Raw genomic sequence first — 19,514 nt, forward strand, 5'->3', positions numbered from 1 at the left:
CGCAGGAACGGATATTTTCCGTTAGGTTCTTCACCACCAGCGTGTAGACATCGCGATCGCCCGGAACGATAAACACGGTTTTGTCCTCGTTTCCCACACTGTACAGCGAGCATGGGTAGAACGATCCGCTGGGGAACCGCCAGTTGGTCACTAGCTTCGCGGACATCACTTACGGAATCGAATCACGACAAACGGTCCACTCGAGTTGGGTTTGTTTTGATTTTGACACGCGCGCGCTCACGCTCACCCAAAAGGGAGTTAGACTTTGACTTGGTCATTTTAGAAAGAAAATTTAGGCAATGTTCGTGCAGAACCAGTTTAGTGTGTAGAGCGGTTTTTAATAAAATCAAAACAAGACAGCTTTGGCGAACTCATTCGTGTTAAGTCGTGAATCTGGAACGAATCATTTCGATATTCGTGAATTATAAAAACACCTCATAATTTGATTGATTTACATTAAAAATATGGCGCGTACAAAGGTGAGAACAACTTAAATTTGTAATGTTTCAAATTCAAACAAGAACACACAAAAATCGGCGGGATTTTCTTGGAGACGTCATTGAACCATGACGTAGGACTACTTCAAAATTAATCAGTTGATTTTGAATTTTCTCGAAAAAATACTACTAAAACGTAAAAAAAAGAAATCTATTACTTTTGTTTTTTTTTTTTTTTCAGGAAGCCTGTATGCTGATTTTGGACGTTGGAAAGGACACCTTGGTCAAAAGTGGCAAGAATGATCTGACGTTCTTCGAAAGGGCCAAAGGATGTGTTACAAAAATCGTCCAACGGAAGGTTTGTAGCACTATTTAGTCAATATTTTAGGTTTGTTAACTACTACATATTTATTTGGATACCTGCCAGAAAATCAACAATTTAAAACAATTTTACAATTTAAAAAAAACATATACCCAAAACCTTTTTAAAGCTATGATTCCTCCCATTTTTTTTCCAGATTTTCAGCAAGCCACACGACGAAGTAGGGTTGGTGCTGATGGGTACGGATGATACGAGCAACCAGCTGAATGTCGAATGCGGCGGGTACGAGCACATTGCCGAGGCGTTCGAGCTGGGACCTTCAAACTGGAAGATGCTACGGATTTTGGAGAGCCGCATCCAACCGTCAAAAGTGAACGCCAACTGGTTCGACGCCCTGCTGGTGGCGACAAACTTTTTGAAGGTTGGCGCTCAGGCCAAGAAATTCGCCACCCTCAAGATCATTCTGATATCGAAGCTTTCCGGCGTGGTTGAACTGGAAGCCGGTGAGCTTGATTCGTTTGTTGATAAACTTACCAACATGCCCTGCGAGCTGAACATAATCAACGACAATGTCGAACACCAGTGGACGGACGAGCAGGAGGAGGATGGTGTAGGGTTCGACGCGCTTGGAATATTTAGCCAGCGCGGAAATAGAAGTAAGGAACAACGTAAAAATGAGAAATTACTGGCGGATATCGTGTTCAAGTCGAACGGCGCTCTCTGCAACATTGACTCGGCGGAACTGCTGCTGGTCCACTTCGAGCGAAAGGTAACTCGATCAATGCCGTGGAACTGTATGCTGACTATCGGGTCCAAGCTGCAAATCAGCACTTCAACGTATGTACTGATATCTGAAGAGAAAGGGCTGAGCTCGTTCAAGACTGAATGTGTCGATCCGAACGCGGTCGTCAAGTTGAAAACGGACCACTTCAAAAACGACAAGCTGTACGAGCCCGACTTCGAAAACCTCATCAAGGGCTACATGTACGGTAGTACCGTAGTTCCGTACGACAGCCAGATGGACTTTGATTACAAATCCGGCGAGCAGTGTCTTTCCTGTTTGGGATTCACGGCGGCTGGTAACATACTCGAGGAATATCTGTGCGGCACCGGCACGCACGTGGTCGTGGCCAAGAAGGATTGTGCTGCGTCCGAAGCGAAGCTAACTGCGTTGATCAAGGCCATGCTCGAGTTGGATGTGGTGATGATCGCTACCAAAGTATACCGACGGGATACCAAGCCAAAGATTCAAGCACTTTTTCCCACATTCCGCAGACGGTTTCCCTGCCTGACGATGTTGGAGCTGGTTTTTCAAGGTGAGATGGTTGGAAGTTGTGTTTTTTTCGGTTTAAAATATATAACTATTTTTTTATTCAGAGGAAGTGGCCCTGCTAAAGTTCCCACCTTTGTTGTCCAACAGACACAAGCCAACCGACGCGCAGTACGAAGCCGTTGATAAGTTGATCGATGCCATGGACCTGATGGACGGTCTGGACGACGAAACGGGTTCGAAGGAGGCGTTCGCCCTCCACAAAACCCTCAATCCAATCCATCAGCACATGTACCGTACGGTGGCCCACCGTGCAATCCACCCGAAAGCACCACTTCCGGCGATGGACGAAGAGCTGCGACAGCTGGTTGACGTCCCATCCAAGATACGAGAGCGATCCAAGGAAGCCCTAGAGGACATCAAGAACTTGTTCCCGCTAAAGGAATTAAAGGTGAACGCTCGGCTCAAGTGGCTTCAAAAAACGGCCAAGATCAACGTTCAACCGGATGGCGATGCGGCGGGCAGTAGCTCACAACCGAACGATGGCTCCGCCGACGAAGAGCTGGACGATCACAGGACCGTGGTTGAGGTGGGCACCGTTACCCCCGCGGAAGACTTTGCCCTACTGCTGAAGCGCGGTGAAAAGTTCGCCACCGTCTGCACCCAAATACAGAACGTCATCTCTGACTTGGTGTTCAAGTCCATGACCACGCAGTACGAAAAAGTCGCCATGGCCATCATGATATTCCGCGAGGAAGCGAAGCTGCTCGGTCCGTACCGGTTCAACGAGTGGATCGGCGAGTTCAAGAAGAGCCTGCTGTCGCGCAATAAGCAGGAGTTTTGGCAGCGAGTTGTCGTGCAGGAACGGTTCGGCCTCATCGGTGCGGAGGAAAGCGAAATGAGCACGATAACGGCGAACGAGGTGGAGGAGTTTTACGACGTTGGCGTCACGAGTAAGGTCGGGGCTGCGGAAGATAACGCCGATTACGTGGATGCGGACGACCTGTTTGCCAACATGTAACCGACAGCGATAAAAAGGGGTTGGTCTGTTCTACTAGCTGTTGATGGGTATCGTTTCGATTCACTGAAAAGAAGCACTCTGCTACCAACAACGGCTGTTTACTTTTTGCAGTTTGAATGGTGTGTATTTTAAGAGATAATGCACATGAGTTAAATGGAATTCAGCGCGTTGTACGCTTGTTTCCACTTTTTGTTATCAGTATTCAAAGCACAGAGTTGAAAGCTTTCGGATGTATTCAGCTTATTGAAATAAAGACTTCTTAAAGTAAAAAATTATTTTATTTTGCATGATATCGCTAATATATGCGTTTATTTTTCCTGATGATATTGAAGCAAACACTAAAATCTAATTAAAACTAGAATCAAGCGATGACAAGCGAATAACTTGTGACAAAATTAGACAGATTGATCTAATTAAAGGTTCGCAGCTTACACTGCAGCAGTGTTAAAACATAATTCTATTTGATAACACACAGTAAACCACATATGGCAAGCCTAATCGGCTCTAGAATCTTTATAGCAGGAAATTAATAATTGAATTTGTCGAACTGATAATAACCACTATCAACAAAACTCTCTTTCCAAGCGCGCTCCAGCACGTACGTGACTTGCTCGAAGCGTATCTCCGATGCGCACAAAAATAACGTCACGCGACTTCATTTTTTTCTGTTCTACTGATACAACATTTGCCCAAAAACAAGACGCGTTTCGAATTTGCTAGAGCGAAGAACACAAAAAAAATCACACACAATAAAACAAGACCAGCGCAGAGAGATAACAGGTGATAGCAAACGGTTTGTAGTCCTGTACGGCTGGTGATAGGACGACGCTTCAGGAAGCCAGTTGAAGCGGCACTTTCAATCAGTTCAGTGGGAAAAAATTGGCGCAGGTCGATTGAAAAGAAGAAAAGAATAATGCTTTGTGGAATTGGCTAAATGTCCAAAAAAGTGATTTTATTTAATTTTCAAGTTATTTGTGGGAGTTTTTAGACTGGATTACAAAGATCAGTGTGCCGACTAATTAATTTCATTACCTCCTGAACGTGATGTGCGAAATATAATATAATCTTATCTCGAAGAATGTGGATAATCCCAAAGTGTCTGCTGAACGGTCAAATTCCGCAGTGTGTTCCACGTTGAACAAATAACGCTCAGAAACTCTATATCCAGCTCGCGTGATGCAATACCTGCGGGAACGACTTTCGTTAAACCTCACAGTAAATCAACCAGCAGCCAGTTCCGAAGAAGCACGGGTTCCCGAGCCGCAAGATGATCCACCAGAGCGTCCGGCCAGGAAAGTCCGCGATGTACAAAACTCTCCAACGTACTCGCATTTTTCGGAAGTTTCAGAAAAGGAGGTAACATCCACGTACGCCACTCCCTACCAAAGCCCTGTTGCGTCGGAAAAGTGGTCCGAACACAATCGGTCAAATGTTCCAGCTCATCAACTGGTTGTGCAACTCCAGAACCCTAGCCCATCGCGACCAGTCTACGTTATAGACCACGGTCAGTTCGGCGGTTATCACCATCCAGCTCCCGTCCAAGGAGGATACGCGAATCACGCTTACACGACTGATGGCGGAACGCCAAACTCCACTATCCAAGCATATCCCAAACAAACGCAACCGCCACCGTGAGTACAGATTCAAATGTCAAAACGTGTTCAAATAATTTACACTGAACAATTGCAGCGTCGTTCGTGAACAGTATTGGACCTGGTCCTGCAAGTGCCGACATTACACCAGCCGGGAAAAGGTTCTTTTACTGGTTATATGCTTCCTATTATTAGTCATCGGTGGCCTGTCGGCTTACGTGGCCATCATCTCCGACAACGGCAACCCACTGCAAGGTGAGTAAAAGTTTCACCATAACCGGATATCGTACTTACCTCGGCAGCAGTAATGCCAACTGGTTAGAACAGATCGATATCGCGTGACTCATCCGTGTCAAGGCGGATTTTCTGTTATCTATCTTGCTGGAAATCAATGTGTATGGCTTTTGCATGTGACAGCACGACAAGATCGCGCGCTATTGTCCTGCTGCCGCTCGCTGTCTGGGCAAATCCGCAATCAAACAAGATTTGCGCACGATAGCAGAGATAGCAGCACACCTGGGAAAGTCGCCGGAGTTCAATTGGAACTGCACTCGAGATAGCGAAAACCCACACCTGGCGCAATGTTTTGCTTAGATTTTTGTTTAAATTTAAATTAAATGGTTATCTTTTGCTTGCTTTAGGCGGACTGCTAACACCTGGAGGACTGTCCCAGATGACGATACACTGAGCATCCCTGGAATCGCTTCATCATCAGTAAATGAACTTGTATATTTTATCAAATGTACAATTGTAAAAAGGTGTTAGAATATTTTTATATACTTTTACAAATAGACAAATAAATCAATCCATATGGTCAGATGTTCCTTCCACTTCATGGAGTGAGATTTAATGATAAAAGCAATAAATATTTACAGCTTGGTTACAAAAAAAATGTTTTTAAGTTTCTTCAAAATGTATCCGCAAAACATTTTTAAGACATTAAAGCGATTAAATGTGTTTAAGATGTGAGTGTATGTCTTGAATAAACATTATCCTGAGTAAATGTTTCGAAAAACCTGACCAATCTTATGCACCAGTTTCCAGATGATCACGCAGTGCCCTTACACCTACATCAAACCCTTGCTCTGAGTCAGTTCGAGCAACACGCTAGAACACACTTTAAGTGTTCGTGCCAGGCATTTACACCTTTACCGGTTATTTTAACTCGTTCCGGGGGCAGTACATTGATTGTTTTGGGTTTGATGTAAGTTGCCGGGACCGTGGTGTAGTCGGCCTGGGTTTGATCCCAGAAGGTCCCGGTGGCAAATTTTGAGACGAGTTTGTATGATCACGCCTTCCGTCGGACAGGGAAGTAAATGTTGGCCCCGGACTAACCTAAAAAAAAGGTTAGGTCGTAAGCTCAGTCCAGGTGTAGGAGTCGTCTCCCTGGGTCCTGTCTCGGTGGAGTCGCTGGGAGTTGGACTAACAATCCAAAGGTCGTCAGTTCGAATCCCGGGATGGATGGAAGGGAGCGTTCTTTTATTACGTAACGCAGTAGGGGGAGGGGGTCGGAGGCCGTGTTACGCTCCATACAAATTTTTTAAAATTTGTATGGAAATTTTGTTACGAGGGGGGGGGGGGGGAGGGGGTCTAAAAGTCCGATTTTTCGCGTTACGTAATAAAAGAACGCTCCCGAAGCTTAGGTGTAAAAAGAGGTTTGCAATTGCCTCAACAATCAAACCTTCGGACACTAGGTGAGTAGGAATCTCGAAATCGAGAACGCCAGGGCAATGCTGTAGAGCAAATACCGTCTACAATCACAAATTACTTCCCTTTCCAACAGGTGCGTCCCTTTCTTTTAGACGTATTCACTCTGATCATCGCTGGTCAAAGGTTTACGAGCCGTTTCCACAAGCCACCAGCTGGTTCACATCGGTCATCATGATGACGAAACCAAGCCAACGTGGAGGTAAGCAAATAGGACACTCGCAAGGAAACAGAGCTTTACTATCCTAATCAAGAATGATCGAACAGTACTACAGACTAGACTACAGACGTAGTCAGTAATGCTCCTTCCAGGGTTGTTCCTCGGCTTGGCCTGCTTCGAAAAAAAAAAACTGGTAACATGTTCTCACTAAATAATATGAAGGTGACTTAGAGATATGCTCAATTTCAGCCTATTGCAATTTATGTCAAACCTTTTGATAATTAAGCCTTCGGAAATCTAGTCTGGACCGAGGATTTTCCAGTTTAATTCACTTCTTCTAAATTGGATTTACTGCGGTGTATAGTTAATTTAACAGAAATTTCTTGCCAACTGCATACACTAGACTCAATCTGTGTTTGTTTGTTTTGATAGTGTACGTGAGCGCCGTGTGAAAAGTGACTGTTCGTCACTTTTTAGTTTAAATTGGATCAACCAACGGGGTACAACCTAAAAAAGTGTCAAACGAAAAAGTGACCAACCACCGGGGGTTGCGTTTATTGTGTTTCATATGTTTATAGGATCTTTACAAAAAAAATCTTGATATTTATTCTTGTCATTTGCGGATAAATATTTGTCAGTCAAACGTAGTTCTACGCCAACTTACAAAATCACACGTGTGTGTTTGTGTGTCAGAATGTCTCTTCAAAAAGATGTCCTTGAAGTAAAATGGCCCGATTATTGCGAACACCCCAGCATCCCGCCAAATTTGAGCATAATTAGACCGATGTTGCCTGGAAATTTCGAAACATTCGTTAATCTGCTCTCGATCTGATAAGTGCGTCGCAAATAATCGCGTTCGGATTCAAATTTAAGACGTAATTAACAAAAAAACGTGCCATGGCACCACGCCGTAAACGTGCTGCTGCAAAGACCTCGGAGGTAAGATTCTAACAACAAATTCTGAAAAGTTTACTGAATTTTAACTGAAATTAATTCTCGCAGGCTGCCCCGGCCAAAAAGGTCGCCAAGAAAGCCAGCCCCCCTCCGAAGGAGGAACAACCGGAACCAGTGGCTGCCACGGAGGAAGCAGGGGCAACCATCTTCATCGAACACTGCAAGTCATGATCCGTGTTCAAGCGCAAGGCGGCCCAGATCCACTCGGAACTGGGTGCCCTTGCGCCGGAACAGTCGTTCAACCTGGTGCTGAACGAGAACGGAAAGTCCCGCCGTGGGGCTTTCGAGATATCCGTGGCCAAGGCGGGCGAGTCGGAGAAGGTGCTCGTCTGGTCCGGACTGCCAAAGGGTCCGCCGCGGAAGGACAAGTTCCCCGAGGCTGAGGCCATCTTGGCGGATGTGTTGAAGGCGTTGAAGTAGGAGTGATTTGTTTGTTTTGAGATAGTGTGTAGGTTGAATTGGGCTGCGAAGGGCTGTTGAATCTTTGCTGTATGAAGATATCGAGGCAAACCCGCGAGGGACCTTGAAGTCGGAAGTTTGCAGACTACCTCAGTGGTGAAGGGAGTTTCGGAGCTGAATTCAACTGGACTGTCTAACCGATTTGTGTTCTAATAAACTCAGGATGTTCCATGTTCTAATATGCAGCTAGTTTCATTTGCACAAACAGAGAACGCACTGACCTGCTTACCGCAGCACGTAGTCCTTGGGATAGTCCATGATCTTGGGGAAGTTCTTGACCAGCTCCGGGTCCAGTTGGTCTAACCGTTGCGGGACGCGCCTTGGTTGGCGGATCTGGTTCGATACATTTTCCAGGATTTCCTTCGGGACATTGTCGTCCTTGAAGAGGTGCAACCGCTGCATTGTGTAGCGCCGTTGAAGGTTACCGTGCATTGACCGGTAGACGGCTTTCTTCATGATCATGGTGGGATCCTTCTCGTGCAGCTCCCAGGCCAACGTCCAGCTAGCTCCACCGGCATAACCCGTGTGGTGAAAATAGGCGCGCTTCTTCCACTCGTCACCAGGCAGGGCAATCTCGGCAGTGTTGATGACCACCACGTGGTCTCCGCAGTCATCTGCGGGGAGGAATGCGATTTAGGATACGTCCCTATTCCGGCTGAAGATTGAACTCAACTTACTCATCGGGTGGTAGATCGGCTTGTGCAGCCCCATCAGGTGCTTCCGGATCAGCGAGGCCGACTCGAACGGATTCTGCCAGGCACAGTCGTAGATGTGCCATGCCCGCGCAAAGGTGGCCCATTGCTGGAAGTGGGAATGTTTATGTAATTACATCCATGTAAAGTTTATTGGCGTTGGATTGTGTCGCAGTAATCTTACCTGAACACGTTGAGTTACGGACATCCTTCAAAGTTACAGATTTCCGCTTATTACAATTTTTAAGTAAAAGAACGGCGAAAATTGCTACAATCGAATCCGGATCGATCGTGAAAATCAAAACAAGAAGTCGATTCTCGCGACCGGTCGCGTGTTTTTGTTGTTGACAGCAGCTGCTGTCAAAATTTGCTTTTGATGTTTTGGTCTCGCTGTCTACTTGGTCGTTTATTTCATAAGCACGAAGATTTGAAACGGTTTGAAACGATTGTCATATCGTGCGAGGGGGTTGGGTGTTGGGTGGGGTGGGAGCAAACCGGCACACTTGTTTGACTTGCTTCAGCTCAGTCATTGTTTTCGTGAGTGGCTTCGAGGTTGGATGTGAATCGGCGGAGTCATCTTCCCAGTTTTGTGCATTTTTAGCAGTAATTAACTTGCTTTTTGTTCCATTAAGTGCTTGAAAGTGTTGATTAGAATTTGAATTTGTGGTATGTGTTGAAAAAAACTCCTAACTATCGATTTAATGACATCATTTTGGGTCGCAAATTTTTAACCAATTTTGCATCACTTGCTGCCGACTTAATTGCAGTTACCGTGATGTGGGGTATAATTATCCCCATTTTTTTTTTTTATTTGGCTATGCAGTCAAAATATTTTTCAAAGTTTATGACATGTCCCTGGACTCTGGACGGCAAAAATAAAAATAAAGTTAATAAGTAAACTTGTGAGTCTCCTTGAAAACCATAATTTTGGAACCTCTAGGATGAAAAGACTACAGAGCAAATTTGCTGATTCGAATGGACCTGCGTTCGAATTAACGAATCTGGGGAAAAAAGCTTGAAACTTCATGCTCGGAAATTGTCGAACAATCGGGGTTAACATGTCTGCATCAGTTTGGTTTCAATCTTCGCTTACTTTTTTAACTGCTTCTATGTTCATAGGAAACCCATGGCGCATTTTTTGGTTTGAAAAAGTCTAAAACAATCGGACATTCGAAGAGCGATATTTGAATTAACGAATCCGATGTGTACATATCAGTAATAATTACAGTCCAGACCTTGGTCCAGACTTGATAATCCGAATTTCGATTTAACATTTTTCAAATATCAAATATTCTTAAACATTTTTTTTGTGTTTTATTTTTATTTTTTCATAAAATTTGAGCAACAAAACGTTTCTAAAACCACAAATATGCAAAATCTGACCTTAAAAATATCTGGGGTTTTTTGTATGGTCCAATAAACCAAACTTTTTTGGGTGTTTTTGTCGGAGTCGGTGGTGTAGGGTTAGTACCAGTCAACCTCATCCGTAAGACGAGAATTTTGTTTTTGAACTCGCAATGCAAAAGGCGAATCAATGAGTGAAAAAGTCCTTGAAGTAAAAAGAGGTTCAAGCCTTCAGACTCTTAGGTTTCTTTTCTAAACTTCTAAATTTTAATGAAAATAGAAGTCAAATCAACTAAAAATCATCCTAAACGCATTTTTCTGCACTGATAATCATATTTAGCATGTTTGGGCTGGAATAAAAATATTTTAATTTTTTTGCAATTTCTATGTACAGTACCGCACCAGTTGTGTTGGTCCGAGCCGGGATTTGAACGCTGATCTACCGCTTACGAAACGGAAGCGTTTCCTCATAAAAATGTTACTTTGATTTTTCACTCTTCAATTTATTTATTCCAGTTTTTTTTTTTGTTCTACTCGTAGAGTCTAAGATATTTTTTCATACAAATAATTCTCTCACTGCACACAGTGATAAGACAAACAGATTAAAACTCAATCACTCAATGATAGGGGAGCCCCGGGCCAATATCGCCCCTTTAATTGTTTGATACGCGCTCGTTATCTGCTCCGCGGTTAACGAAAGTATGCGGTTGTAACCGTCCACCCCAACCATTCATTCAGTTCGCCATCCTCCTGCGATTAGTTAACACAAGTATCTTTTTACTCTCTGTAGGAGAAGCTGCACCACGATGCGTCTAAGCCCAATTGATCCCAGTTCGTACTCGAACGCCCGTAAGTGTTTACAAGCCTGCTGAAATAGCTCCTTTACGTTAATCGGTTACTAACTTGGTTGTTTGTTACGCATTCCACAGACGAGCTCATCATCCGTCACGTGGACCTGGACTGGACGGTCAACTTCGAGAAAAGTACAATTTCGGGGTCGGCCACGCTGTACTTCAAGACGCTGAAGGATGATGTTGAGGAAATTGTAAGGATGTTCACTTTCAATTGCGTCGATATTTCTAATGGTACAATTTTTCAGTTCCTGGACGCCAGCGAGCTCAGCATCGCGTCGATGGCCATCAAGGGCTCTGCGGGAGAGATTCCGCTCAACTGGGACGTCGGTGGCCACGTGGACAACATCGGTTCCAAGCTGACCGTCTATCTGCCGACGAAGACGTCCGGCGAGTTTGTCGTGGTGATTGAGTACGAAACGGACCCGAAGGCGAGCGCCCTGCAGTGGCTGACGGCGGCCCAGACCTGTGGAAAGCAGCACCCGTACCTGTTTAGCCAGTGCCAGGCGATTCACGCGAGGTCGATCGTTCCGTGTCAGGACACGCCGGCGGTCAAGTTTACGTACAATGCAACGGTTAGTTTCAATGTTGTTGGTTTGGTGCCTGGTTATTCTAAGTTCTGACTTTGTTTTAGCTGCGCCACCCTGTCGGCGTGACCGGACTGATGAGTGCCGTTAGGAAACGATCCGAAGCTGGTGTTTCCTACTTTGAGCAGAAGACTCCGATCCCCAGCTATTTGCTGGCCATCGTTGTTGGAGCGCTTGTCGAGAGAAAAATTGGACCGATGTAAGTGAGTTCGAATGATCATCAAGAATAGTTTAATAATTTTAATTTGTTTTTACAGTTCAAGCGTTTGGGCCGAGCAGGAGCAAATCGACGAGTCTGCGGAGGAATTTTCCCAAACGGCGGACTTCCTCGCCAAGGCGGAGGAGATTTGCGGTCCGTACGTCTGGGGTCGGTACGATCTGCTGGTGATGCCACCAAGCTTCCCCTTCGGCGGAATGGAGAATCCCTGCCTGACGTTCGTCACGCCCACCCTGCTGGCCGGAGACAAATCGCTGGCGACGGTCGTAGCACATGAAATTGCCCACAGCTGGACGGGGAACTTGGTTACGAATCGGAACTTTGAACACTTTTGGCTCAACGAAGGCTTCACCGTGTTTGTCGAGGGTAAGATCGTTGGTCGACTTTCGGGGAACGCCTCGCGGGACTTCCACGCACTGCACGGTCTCAGCGAGCTGACCGATTGCATCAAGACCCAACTTGCCTCGACGCCGGAGCTTACCAAGCTTGTGGTGGACCTGTCCGAGTGCAGCCCGGACGATGCATTTTCAACGGTTCCCTACATCAAGGGATCGACATTCCTGCGCTATCTGGAGGATTTGCTCGGAGGACCGGAAAAGTTTGAACCATTTTTCCGTGCCTACCTCAACAAGTTCAAGTTCCAGTCGGTGCTGACGAACGACTTCAAGAAGGAGCTGTACGATTGGTTCCGCCAGGATCCGAAGAACGAAGTCTTTCTCGAGCGCATCGACTGGGATCTCTGGCTGTTCGGCGAGGGCTTGCCACCGGTAATCCCCACCTATGACCGCTCGTTGCTAGATTCTTGCCAGAAACACGCCAGCCTGTGGGCTGACAACGACCTCGACACCATCAAGTCGTCCCCAACTCTATCCGAATCGCTGACTTCCATTCAAATCATCGAATTCCTGGCCCAACTCCTGGAGAAAAAGCAGATCAAGGACCTCACCCCGGAGAAGATCGCCCTGCTGGATCAAACGTACCACATTCACGCCACCAAGAACGCCGAAATCCGGTTCCGCTTCGTGCGCCTTTACATCCGAGCCCGCATGTTGGACAAGATGGACGAAATCCTGGCCTTCCTGAACAGCAACTTCCGCATGAAGTTTGTCCGTCCAATCTACAAGGAGCTCGCCTGCTGGCCCGAAGCCAAACCCATCGCGGTGGAGAACTACAACAAAGTTAAGGACGAGATGATGTCCGTGTGTGCCTACACCGTGTCCAAGGACTTGGGCATCGACGCCGCGTGCAAGTGAGTGAAAAGTTGATTTGTTTTTTTTTGTACCACGCTGTTATTTCTTCTCTGAGAATATAAAATCGTACACGCTTTAAACGAGAATCGACTTTCGCGAGAGGTGCGGATTGGTGCGCTGTCCCGGTGACCGCGGAATGTTCATCTGGATGTCGTCGACGCGCTCCTTCGAGCGCCAGTCCAGAAACAGAAGCGTCCCACCGATCGCCAACAGTATCGCGCCGGATATCGTAAGGGGCTGCAAATTTGGTAACAAGATCAGATATCACTGCCCTGAAAAATAAAACGCCAACATTGAAGCGAAACTCACCTCCGGAATGTGGTCAATGGGGACCTTCTTGCCCGTGCACTGGGTCATCATCACGATGGAGACTATCATGAGCAGCAGGAATATTACGTACGCCACCGTTATCTCGGCGATGTGCTGCACTTTGAGGGCGGTTGTCGATTTAATCAGGTCGAGCGCGTACAGAGCGTACGAAAGGAACGCGAGCGCGGCACTCGAGGTCGTCGTGGTGACGTAGGCGATGGCCCTGGAAGGAAGGGAAGGAAACAGGTTGCGTTAAATTCTTACTTTTAAAATCTTTTATGTAAACCAAAAACTTTCGCTCTTCAATCAACACAGTTCTTGGCGGTCTCTATAGCAAGATTTCTACTCAGATCTAGGCTTTCGTAGGCTTGAATGGGGAGAGCTCCTAAGTAAATTTTTGCCTATTTTCAAGGGTTCTCGAAAGTACTGAACTTGTTAAAAATCAAAACTTAGAACTTGGGGTGTGATTAAACCACAATTGGTGTGAGCGCATGTGACGGTGAGATTTTTGAGTGAAAGAATTAAGAGCGAGTCCACGAGCAAAGCATACCCATCTCGCATCGACCTCACCAATCTGCCTGAAATTTGCAGGGATTGTTTGTACATATAAAAATAGCATCTGGCCAAAATATGAACACTCTAGGTCAACGGGAAGTGGGGCAAATCGGGACACAAAATTTAAAGGTTCAAAAACGTCAAAAATCAAAAAAAAAAGAAATAATCAAAAATACTAAAATAAAAAAAAACACAAATTTGAAATTTCCGAGGAATAAAATCTAAAATTCTTTAAATAATTAATTGTGAAATTCTAGAATAGTAGAATTCCAAATTAAAAAAATACAGTTTCGTAGAGAAAGAGGAATTATGATGAGAACTTTAAATAATCGAGTACGTATGTTTTATAATTTGTTTTTAAGCCCTAGATCTCTGATTTTTATCTTTATGGTTTATTTAATATTACGTTCATAGATTATTTTTAAATTTTTGAATTTTCCTAACGACGCCCCATGTCAGACGGTGAACACGTGGCAGAGCATCCACTCATGTATTGATTCAGAAACATACTTTAAACCAATAAAATTATAATTTTTGATGTTCCTGTAACAATTTTAACTATTCCAAATAACGTAACATGATGATTTTGTAATAATAATGCAATCGATGCTTCCCCACGTGTTCACTGTTCACCGTCTGACATGGGGCGTCGTAATTTTCAGCTAGCCGTCATAGCATACTAAGGACAATGCGTACATTTGAAGGGTGAATCGTTGATTCTGGAGACACCGGACGTCGATCCAATGCGCACCTTGGGGACAGAATGGACAACCCTAATTCCTTCTGGAATTTGTTCCTTGGACCATCCCCTACACACCTATCTTTATTCCGAGTGAATCCATTTTGTCCCCAGACCTGTAGGAACGATTGAACGAAAAGCATAAAAATCCCATAGTAATTTACATGTAAACTTTGAACCGCTGGGGACAGGCCAATTCTCAACCAAATGGGCTGATATTTGGCATGAGAGTCCCTATGGGTATCCTCTACTAGGGGAACCTCGGTTTGCCTGATTCTGAGAACTATTTTGTTTGGATGAAACACCCTAGTGCGTATGTATTGCGTGTACGTACACGACAATAAAGTGAGGTTAAATTTTGTCAGGCAGCAAAACCAAATGGTGCGCTAGCGTGCGTACGCGAAACGTCATAAAGCTCTATAGAGCTTTATGACGTTTCGCGTACGCACACTAGCGCACGATCTGATTTTGCTGGCCGGACAAAATTTAACCTCAATCTTTTTTGTGTACGTACACGCAATACATGCGCACGTAGAAACCTCTATGGCTTACAAAAAAGAGCCGCGGTTCTTTTTGAAACTCCGGTCTTTTGAAAGAACCGTTAAAAGATGGAATGATTTAAAAACTTCTGTCTATTTTTATATGCAGCAATTCCCCACGAAAGCAGCATGAAATAATAAAACAAAAGTGCTCGGATCGGGATCAAAAATTTTCTGGAGGTTCCCTGGCCGAAATAATTAAATCCATATTTTTTGTTAGGCAATTAGCAATTTTATTGTGCAATTAGGGTGACCTATGCCGTCTTCGAGTGGTCCGAAAAATTGCCGTTTTCGTCGATTTTTGTTTAAAAAAACACTTTTTTTTTTCAAAAAATCATAACTCCCCGCCATTTCAACCGATTTTAGATGTCTTAGACGCAAATAAAAGGTGATAAGTTGGCCTAAACAAAAAAAAAAAAAGAAAGAAGTTTCAAAAATTCATCCTAACCTATGAAAAGCTCGTATCAAACTTTAAAATGCCGTTTTGACGGCGTCTGAACCAAAGAGCCTATGTCTGCAAATATTTTTATCGGATTCCTCGGACAATATTACATAACACAAGGAAAATGAGAAAAAGTTCAATAACAGGATTCTGAGATATGATTTTTTGAAAATAAAATCCGCGCTCAAAAAAGTGATAAAATCAACTTTTTCACTAAAACTGCGATAACTTCAAAATTTCTACATGTTTGACAAGACGCAATGTTGTACCTGTTCTTAAATTAAAGTATTACCCGATATAAATTTGAGCATTTCAGATTGCTTAACTTGGAAAATTTAACCAAAATATAGAAAATAACCTGCAATATTTTGAAAAAATAAAAAACAAATCCTCTTGCCCGATTAAACTTTAACATGTATCGACTTTATCGATTTAATCTAATAAGAGAGTGAACATTTGAACATTATGAGCAGATTATGTTAGTTTGTAACACGAACAATGGGTAAATAAATTATTTTTAAAAACTGAAAGCAATCAGAATGTAGAAAAGAATTTGCAAAGTATGTTCTCCAAATATCAGAATTTTGGCAGAAATAAACGCAATTTCATAAAATTAAGAGCAGTTTTCACATTCAATTATTCGAACGTTTAGGTTTGAGTATAAATCTTGACATAGAGACCGCCAAGAATTATGGTTTTCAAGAATTTTCTCGTTTTTAGTTTATTTTTTTTTAAATAATTTTTACAAGTCCATTTTAATTCTTTGCATTGAGTCATTGAATCGTTTAAATCAAAAAAATGTTAAAAAGTATAACTTTTCCATAGAAATGGCGAAAAGTTCAACTTTTCAGCATCCTTTTCAGTGCTGCAAAGTAGAACTTTTCAGCATTTGTTTTGAAAATGCTTAGGGGAGTGTGGGGTAATTTGGACACCCTAAGGAAATTGCTCTGTCACGGGCTGTATGGATATTTTAAACGAATGTGGATGACACCAGAGGATAATAGAGACCATATTTGATGGAAAAATGTCATTATTTCGATAAATTTTGATGAAAACCCCATTTTTATCGCAAAAATTAAAAGGTGTCCAAATTACCCCCACATTTTTGTGTGGGGGTAATATGAACACCCCTATGAGGTAATTTGGACATGCCTTGTGGGGTAATTTGGACATGCCTTGTAGGGTAATATGGACATACCTTGTGGGGTAATATGAACACCTTTTGTGGGGTAATTTGGACACATGATGAGGAATAAGCTTAACATTTCAACCTGGTTTTGTAATTGCTTTATATTTTGAAGTATTGTTTTGCTCACAATATTTTATCAAAGGTTTAAATAATGATTTTGTGATAGAACTATAATTCAATAGGAAGATAACAAATCGTTCAGTGTAGTATACATAATTTAATTATTAATACTGAAATGATTTAAACATTGATTCTGGATTAGGCACAAGTATAGTTTTTAGTGATTAAGGTATCTTTTTTGTTTATATAAATCAATCTTTATATAGAATTTATTAGCCTGGAAATATCAATTTTTTAAATTTTTACATTCTGTAGCCCTTCAAATTTAAATATTATTGTAAATCAGCAGAGAAATTAGAAATGTTAAAGAAATTAATTAAAAGCAATCAACATTAGAGTCTTGTTGAACGCCAAATGTACAGTAATCAGATTTTCATCAATTCGAATATTGGAATAATTTTATCTTAATTAAAAAATAGGGGTTTTGTGAAAGTTCTCATTGCTCATATTCCTTTTCGATTGTTTTGACATATAAAATCCCTCTAAATTTAGCTAAATCCCTTAAAAAACTCATCCAACCATGAAAGTTATTTTTTGTTGCCTGACAGGTAGACTTTCAGGTATGTCCAAATTACCCCACAAGCCATGTCCAAATTACCCCCATAGCATATTCTATCATAAATTGCAATTTTTGATGATAAAAATTGATAAAATGCACAATTTTTATACGTACATATCTCAGGCATCGTCCAAGCAACCCCCTTAAACAAGAATTGTCCACTTTTTTGCCATATAACCCCTGCAAAACCTTATTTCCCAATCCTCAAATATTAGAACTTAAGCCAGTGCCAACCTGCCTTTGGAAACTTTTACATATTAGGGGAAAGTGGGGCAAGTGTAACAAGCTAAGGAAATGCTCGTTAGAACCCATTAAAAAGTAAAAAAATCTGTCGGATTTTATTATAATCATCTTATTCTAGGTCTTGACTAAGACTTTGTTTAAACAAGTTTTTAAAAAATCCTGTTTTTTAATGTGAAAAATTGATTTTAAAATTTTTGATTTTCCGTACGTTCTACTCAACTAGTGGGGCAAGACGAGCAACCCGTTGGGGCAAGAGGAACAATGCATGAAAAAATATGGTAATTTGCTAACAATTGAACTGTTATCACTTAGATACATCAGATTAGAATGTATTTGAATGGTTTCTTCCATTTTTAGATTAAATAATAATATTTTACTAAAAAATTTATCGTTTTTACGAAAAAAATACTACTTCGATGATAAATAGTAAATTTTCATAATATCACTATACTTTGTATGTACAATTTTTTTTAACGATTGTTTATCAGTTTTTAAGTTCTTTCATGTATTTATTTCCCAATAAAATATGTTGTTGCAGCAATTCGTAATTTTTTCCATACTAAAAATCCATATGGTACACTTGCCCCACCTGAACAAGATTTTTTAAAAGCTCTCAACAAAAATAACCAAAAGTTAAATCATACTTTGTAATAGGTGCATGTCATTTGTAGGGACACTACTGATCTAGGAAAAATAGCATTTTGATAAAATGAGCCTTAAAACGAACCCTAAGCCTTATTTTGTACTTTCCAAATATTATAAGAAAACAAAGGTTACGAAAAACTTCATTAAATCTTATGCCCCGTGGCGCTTACGTCATTTTGGCGGTTATGTGGTAGTAGAATCAGCTAATTGCATTGCTAGCAACAATTCCTCATACTGGAAATAATCAAAATTGTACAAATTACGGCCGTAGGAGCGATTGTTCCTCTTGCCCCATATGGTCGTCTTGCCCCACCTTCCCCTATACCAAAACTACTTAACCTATTCCAACTTTTTTGGTTTGTCCATACTTCTAGGCCATTACTAGTACTAGCCTTATCACTAAAATTGCTGTTTTCACTTTATATCCAAAGAAAACGTGATTTTTAAAGGGGTGTCCAAATTACCCCCACTGTCCATATTACCCCAAACTCCCCTACTATTCGATTCTGTTATTTTTGGTACAGAAAAGTAGGCTGTTTTGTCGTTCAAGAAAGTTTATTTTAGAACTTATTTGGGCGCCGAAAAGTTCAACTTTTCAGCAGTTTTTTGGTTTGTTGAGTTTACTCGATAGAGCCTCGTTTGATAAATCTAGGGCAACATATGAATGACGGCATTTCTTCCCATTTAAACACATCAAATGAATTGTCTTAAGAGCAATGTCGTACTGCCCCTTTGAAATGTTACTCCAGAAATGTACGAATCTTCTAGCAATTGTGTGAAAACCAGCAACTTTCTGCAAAAACTAGGTGCTATTATCACAATTATGATGGTCTAAAAGCTTTAAATTACTTACCAAAACTGTGATTCTTTGCAATCTCCGAGTGTAACGAATATCAATCCTCCTATGATCATGCACAGCTAGATTTTTGCAATTCAAAAAAAAAAAAGCAGAAAACACTTCACTCAATGCCTTCCTAGAATGCCACCGATTCTTCAACAACTCACCAGTGATATAATCTTCAAGATCCCCGCCGGCGATATAATAAACCCTACACCACTGACCATGTTTGCAAAGAGGGATTAACTTACGATACGCTAGTTTTGAAACAGTGACGACGCCGCACCATATCGCGCCCAACGGTGACCAAGTACTAGCCGGATAGTTTCACAAGCACGAGTATTCGCGCATCGAAGAATCACTTTTTAATTACCTTCCCAGTTATTGTGATCTCTTGTCGCGATAACGCGCTACCGATTCTTGGGGCGCGTATCGTACTCTCGTCTTGAAAGTGTGGCGATAAGAAGAAAGCG

General features: G+C 42.4%; 6 protein-coding genes across 7 annotated transcripts; 4 read left to right on the plus strand and 2 right to left on the minus strand.

The window, feature by feature from the left end:
- The first annotated feature begins 464 nt into the window (after positions 1 to 464).
- LOC6043914 (X-ray repair cross-complementing protein 5) lies at positions 465 to 3,321 on the plus strand. Its single transcript, XM_001861462.2, has 4 exons — positions 465 to 479; positions 679 to 795; positions 956 to 2,075; positions 2,137 to 3,321. The coding sequence occupies exons 1-4, from the start codon at positions 465 to 467 to the stop codon at positions 3,048 to 3,050; spliced, it is 2,166 nt and encodes a 721-aa protein (XP_001861497.2). The 3' UTR covers positions 3,051 to 3,321.
- A 451-nt stretch (positions 3,322 to 3,772) lies between these two features.
- On the plus strand, positions 3,773 to 5,531 carry LOC6043913. Its single transcript, XM_001861461.2, has 3 exons — positions 3,773 to 4,681; positions 4,740 to 4,897; positions 5,284 to 5,531. The coding sequence occupies exons 1-3, from the start codon at positions 4,227 to 4,229 to the stop codon at positions 5,328 to 5,330; spliced, it is 660 nt and encodes a 219-aa protein (XP_001861496.2). The 5' UTR covers positions 3,773 to 4,226; the 3' UTR covers positions 5,331 to 5,531.
- Positions 5,532 to 7,238: 1,707 nt separating this feature from the next.
- Positions 7,239 to 8,103, plus strand: LOC6043912 (selenoprotein H). The gene is made up of 2 exons (XM_038257245.1): positions 7,239 to 7,448; positions 7,512 to 8,103. The coding sequence occupies exons 1-2, from the start codon at positions 7,407 to 7,409 to the stop codon at positions 7,881 to 7,883; spliced, it is 414 nt and encodes a 137-aa protein (XP_038113173.1). The 5' UTR covers positions 7,239 to 7,406; the 3' UTR covers positions 7,884 to 8,103.
- On the minus strand, positions 8,064 to 8,977 carry LOC6043911 (39S ribosomal protein L13, mitochondrial). The gene is made up of 3 exons (XM_001861459.2): positions 8,799 to 8,977; positions 8,600 to 8,723; positions 8,064 to 8,536 (listed from the first exon to the last, which is right to left on the minus strand). The coding sequence occupies exons 1-3, from the start codon at positions 8,820 to 8,822 to the stop codon at positions 8,148 to 8,150; spliced, it is 537 nt and encodes a 178-aa protein (XP_001861494.2). The 5' UTR covers positions 8,823 to 8,977; the 3' UTR covers positions 8,064 to 8,147.
- A 150-nt stretch (positions 8,978 to 9,127) lies between these two features.
- Positions 9,128 to 12,949, plus strand: LOC6043910 (leukotriene A-4 hydrolase). The gene is made up of 6 exons (XM_001861458.2): positions 9,128 to 9,280; positions 10,749 to 10,807; positions 10,888 to 11,003; positions 11,058 to 11,384; positions 11,444 to 11,595; positions 11,654 to 12,949. Exons 2-6 carry the CDS (start codon positions 10,765 to 10,767, stop codon positions 12,864 to 12,866), a joined length of 1,851 nt encoding a protein of 616 aa, XP_001861493.2. The 5' UTR covers positions 9,128 to 9,280; positions 10,749 to 10,764; the 3' UTR covers positions 12,867 to 12,949.
- Positions 12,883 to 19,484, minus strand: LOC119766725. Of its 2 annotated transcripts, XM_038252151.1 has the most exons (4): positions 19,209 to 19,483; positions 19,057 to 19,121; positions 13,173 to 13,395; positions 12,883 to 13,100 (listed from the first exon to the last, which is right to left on the minus strand). In XM_038252151.1, exons 1-4 carry the CDS (start codon positions 19,266 to 19,268, stop codon positions 12,939 to 12,941), a joined length of 510 nt encoding a protein of 169 aa, XP_038108079.1. In that variant the 5' UTR covers positions 19,269 to 19,483; the 3' UTR covers positions 12,883 to 12,938. The 2 variants fall into 2 exon arrangements, with proteins under 2 accessions (XP_038108079.1, XP_038108080.1); XM_038252152.1 differs by lacking the exon at positions 19,057 to 19,121 and having other exon boundaries at positions 19,293 to 19,484.
- Between the last annotated feature and the right edge of the window lie 30 nt (positions 19,485 to 19,514).

The sequence above is a fragment of the Culex quinquefasciatus genome, chromosome 2, assembly GCF_015732765.1.
Source record: "Culex quinquefasciatus strain JHB chromosome 2, VPISU_Cqui_1.0_pri_paternal, whole genome shotgun sequence".
NCBI lineage: Eukaryota > Metazoa > Arthropoda > Insecta > Diptera > Culicidae > Culex > Culex quinquefasciatus.

Bases quoted from the DNA above. Each gene is read 5' to 3' on its own strand.
- LOC6043914 (XM_001861462.2), top strand. The intron at 796-955 runs GTTTGTAGCACT...TTTTTTTTCCAG, and splicing joins CAAAAATCGTCCAACGGAAG to ATTTTCAGCAAGCCACACGA. The intron at 2,076-2,136 runs GTGAGATGGTTG...TTTTTTATTCAG, and splicing joins GTTGGAGCTGGTTTTTCAAG to AGGAAGTGGCCCTGCTAAAG.
- LOC6043913 (XM_001861461.2), top strand. From the start codon at position 4,227: ATGCAATACCTGCGGGAACGACTTTCGTTAAACCTCACAGTAAATCAA. The intron at 4,682-4,739 runs GTGAGTACAGAT...GAACAATTGCAG, and splicing joins AAACAAACGCAACCGCCACC to CGTCGTTCGTGAACAGTATT. The intron at 4,898-5,283 runs GTGAGTAAAAGT...TGCTTGCTTTAG, and splicing joins CAACGGCAACCCACTGCAAG to GCGGACTGCTAACACCTGGA.
- LOC6043911 (XM_001861459.2), bottom strand. From the start codon at position 8,822: ATGTCCGTAACTCAACGTGTTCAG. The intron at 8,724-8,798 runs GTAAGATTACTG...TCCCACTTCCAG, and splicing joins CCGTAACTCAACGTGTTCAG to CAATGGGCCACCTTTGCGCG. The intron at 8,537-8,599 runs GTAAGTTGAGTT...TCCTCCCCGCAG, and splicing joins GCCGATCTACCACCCGATGA to ATGACTGCGGAGACCACGTG.
- LOC6043910 (XM_001861458.2), top strand. From the start codon at position 10,765: ATGCGTCTAAGCCCAATTGATCCCAGTTCGTACTCGAACGCCC. The intron at 10,808-10,887 runs GTAAGTGTTTAC...CGCATTCCACAG, and splicing joins CAGTTCGTACTCGAACGCCC to ACGAGCTCATCATCCGTCAC. The intron at 11,385-11,443 runs GTTAGTTTCAAT...ACTTTGTTTTAG, and splicing joins AGTTTACGTACAATGCAACG to CTGCGCCACCCTGTCGGCGT.
- LOC119766725 (XM_038252151.1), bottom strand. From the start codon at position 19,268: ATGGTCAGTGGTGTAGGGTTTATTATATCGCCGGCGGGGATCTTGAAG. The intron at 19,122-19,208 runs GTGAGTTGTTGA...GCAAAAATCTAG, and splicing joins TCTTGAAGATTATATCACTG to CTGTGCATGATCATAGGAGG. The intron at 13,101-13,172 runs GTGAGTTTCGCT...CCAAATTTGCAG, and splicing joins CCATTGACCACATTCCGGAG to CCCCTTACGATATCCGGCGC.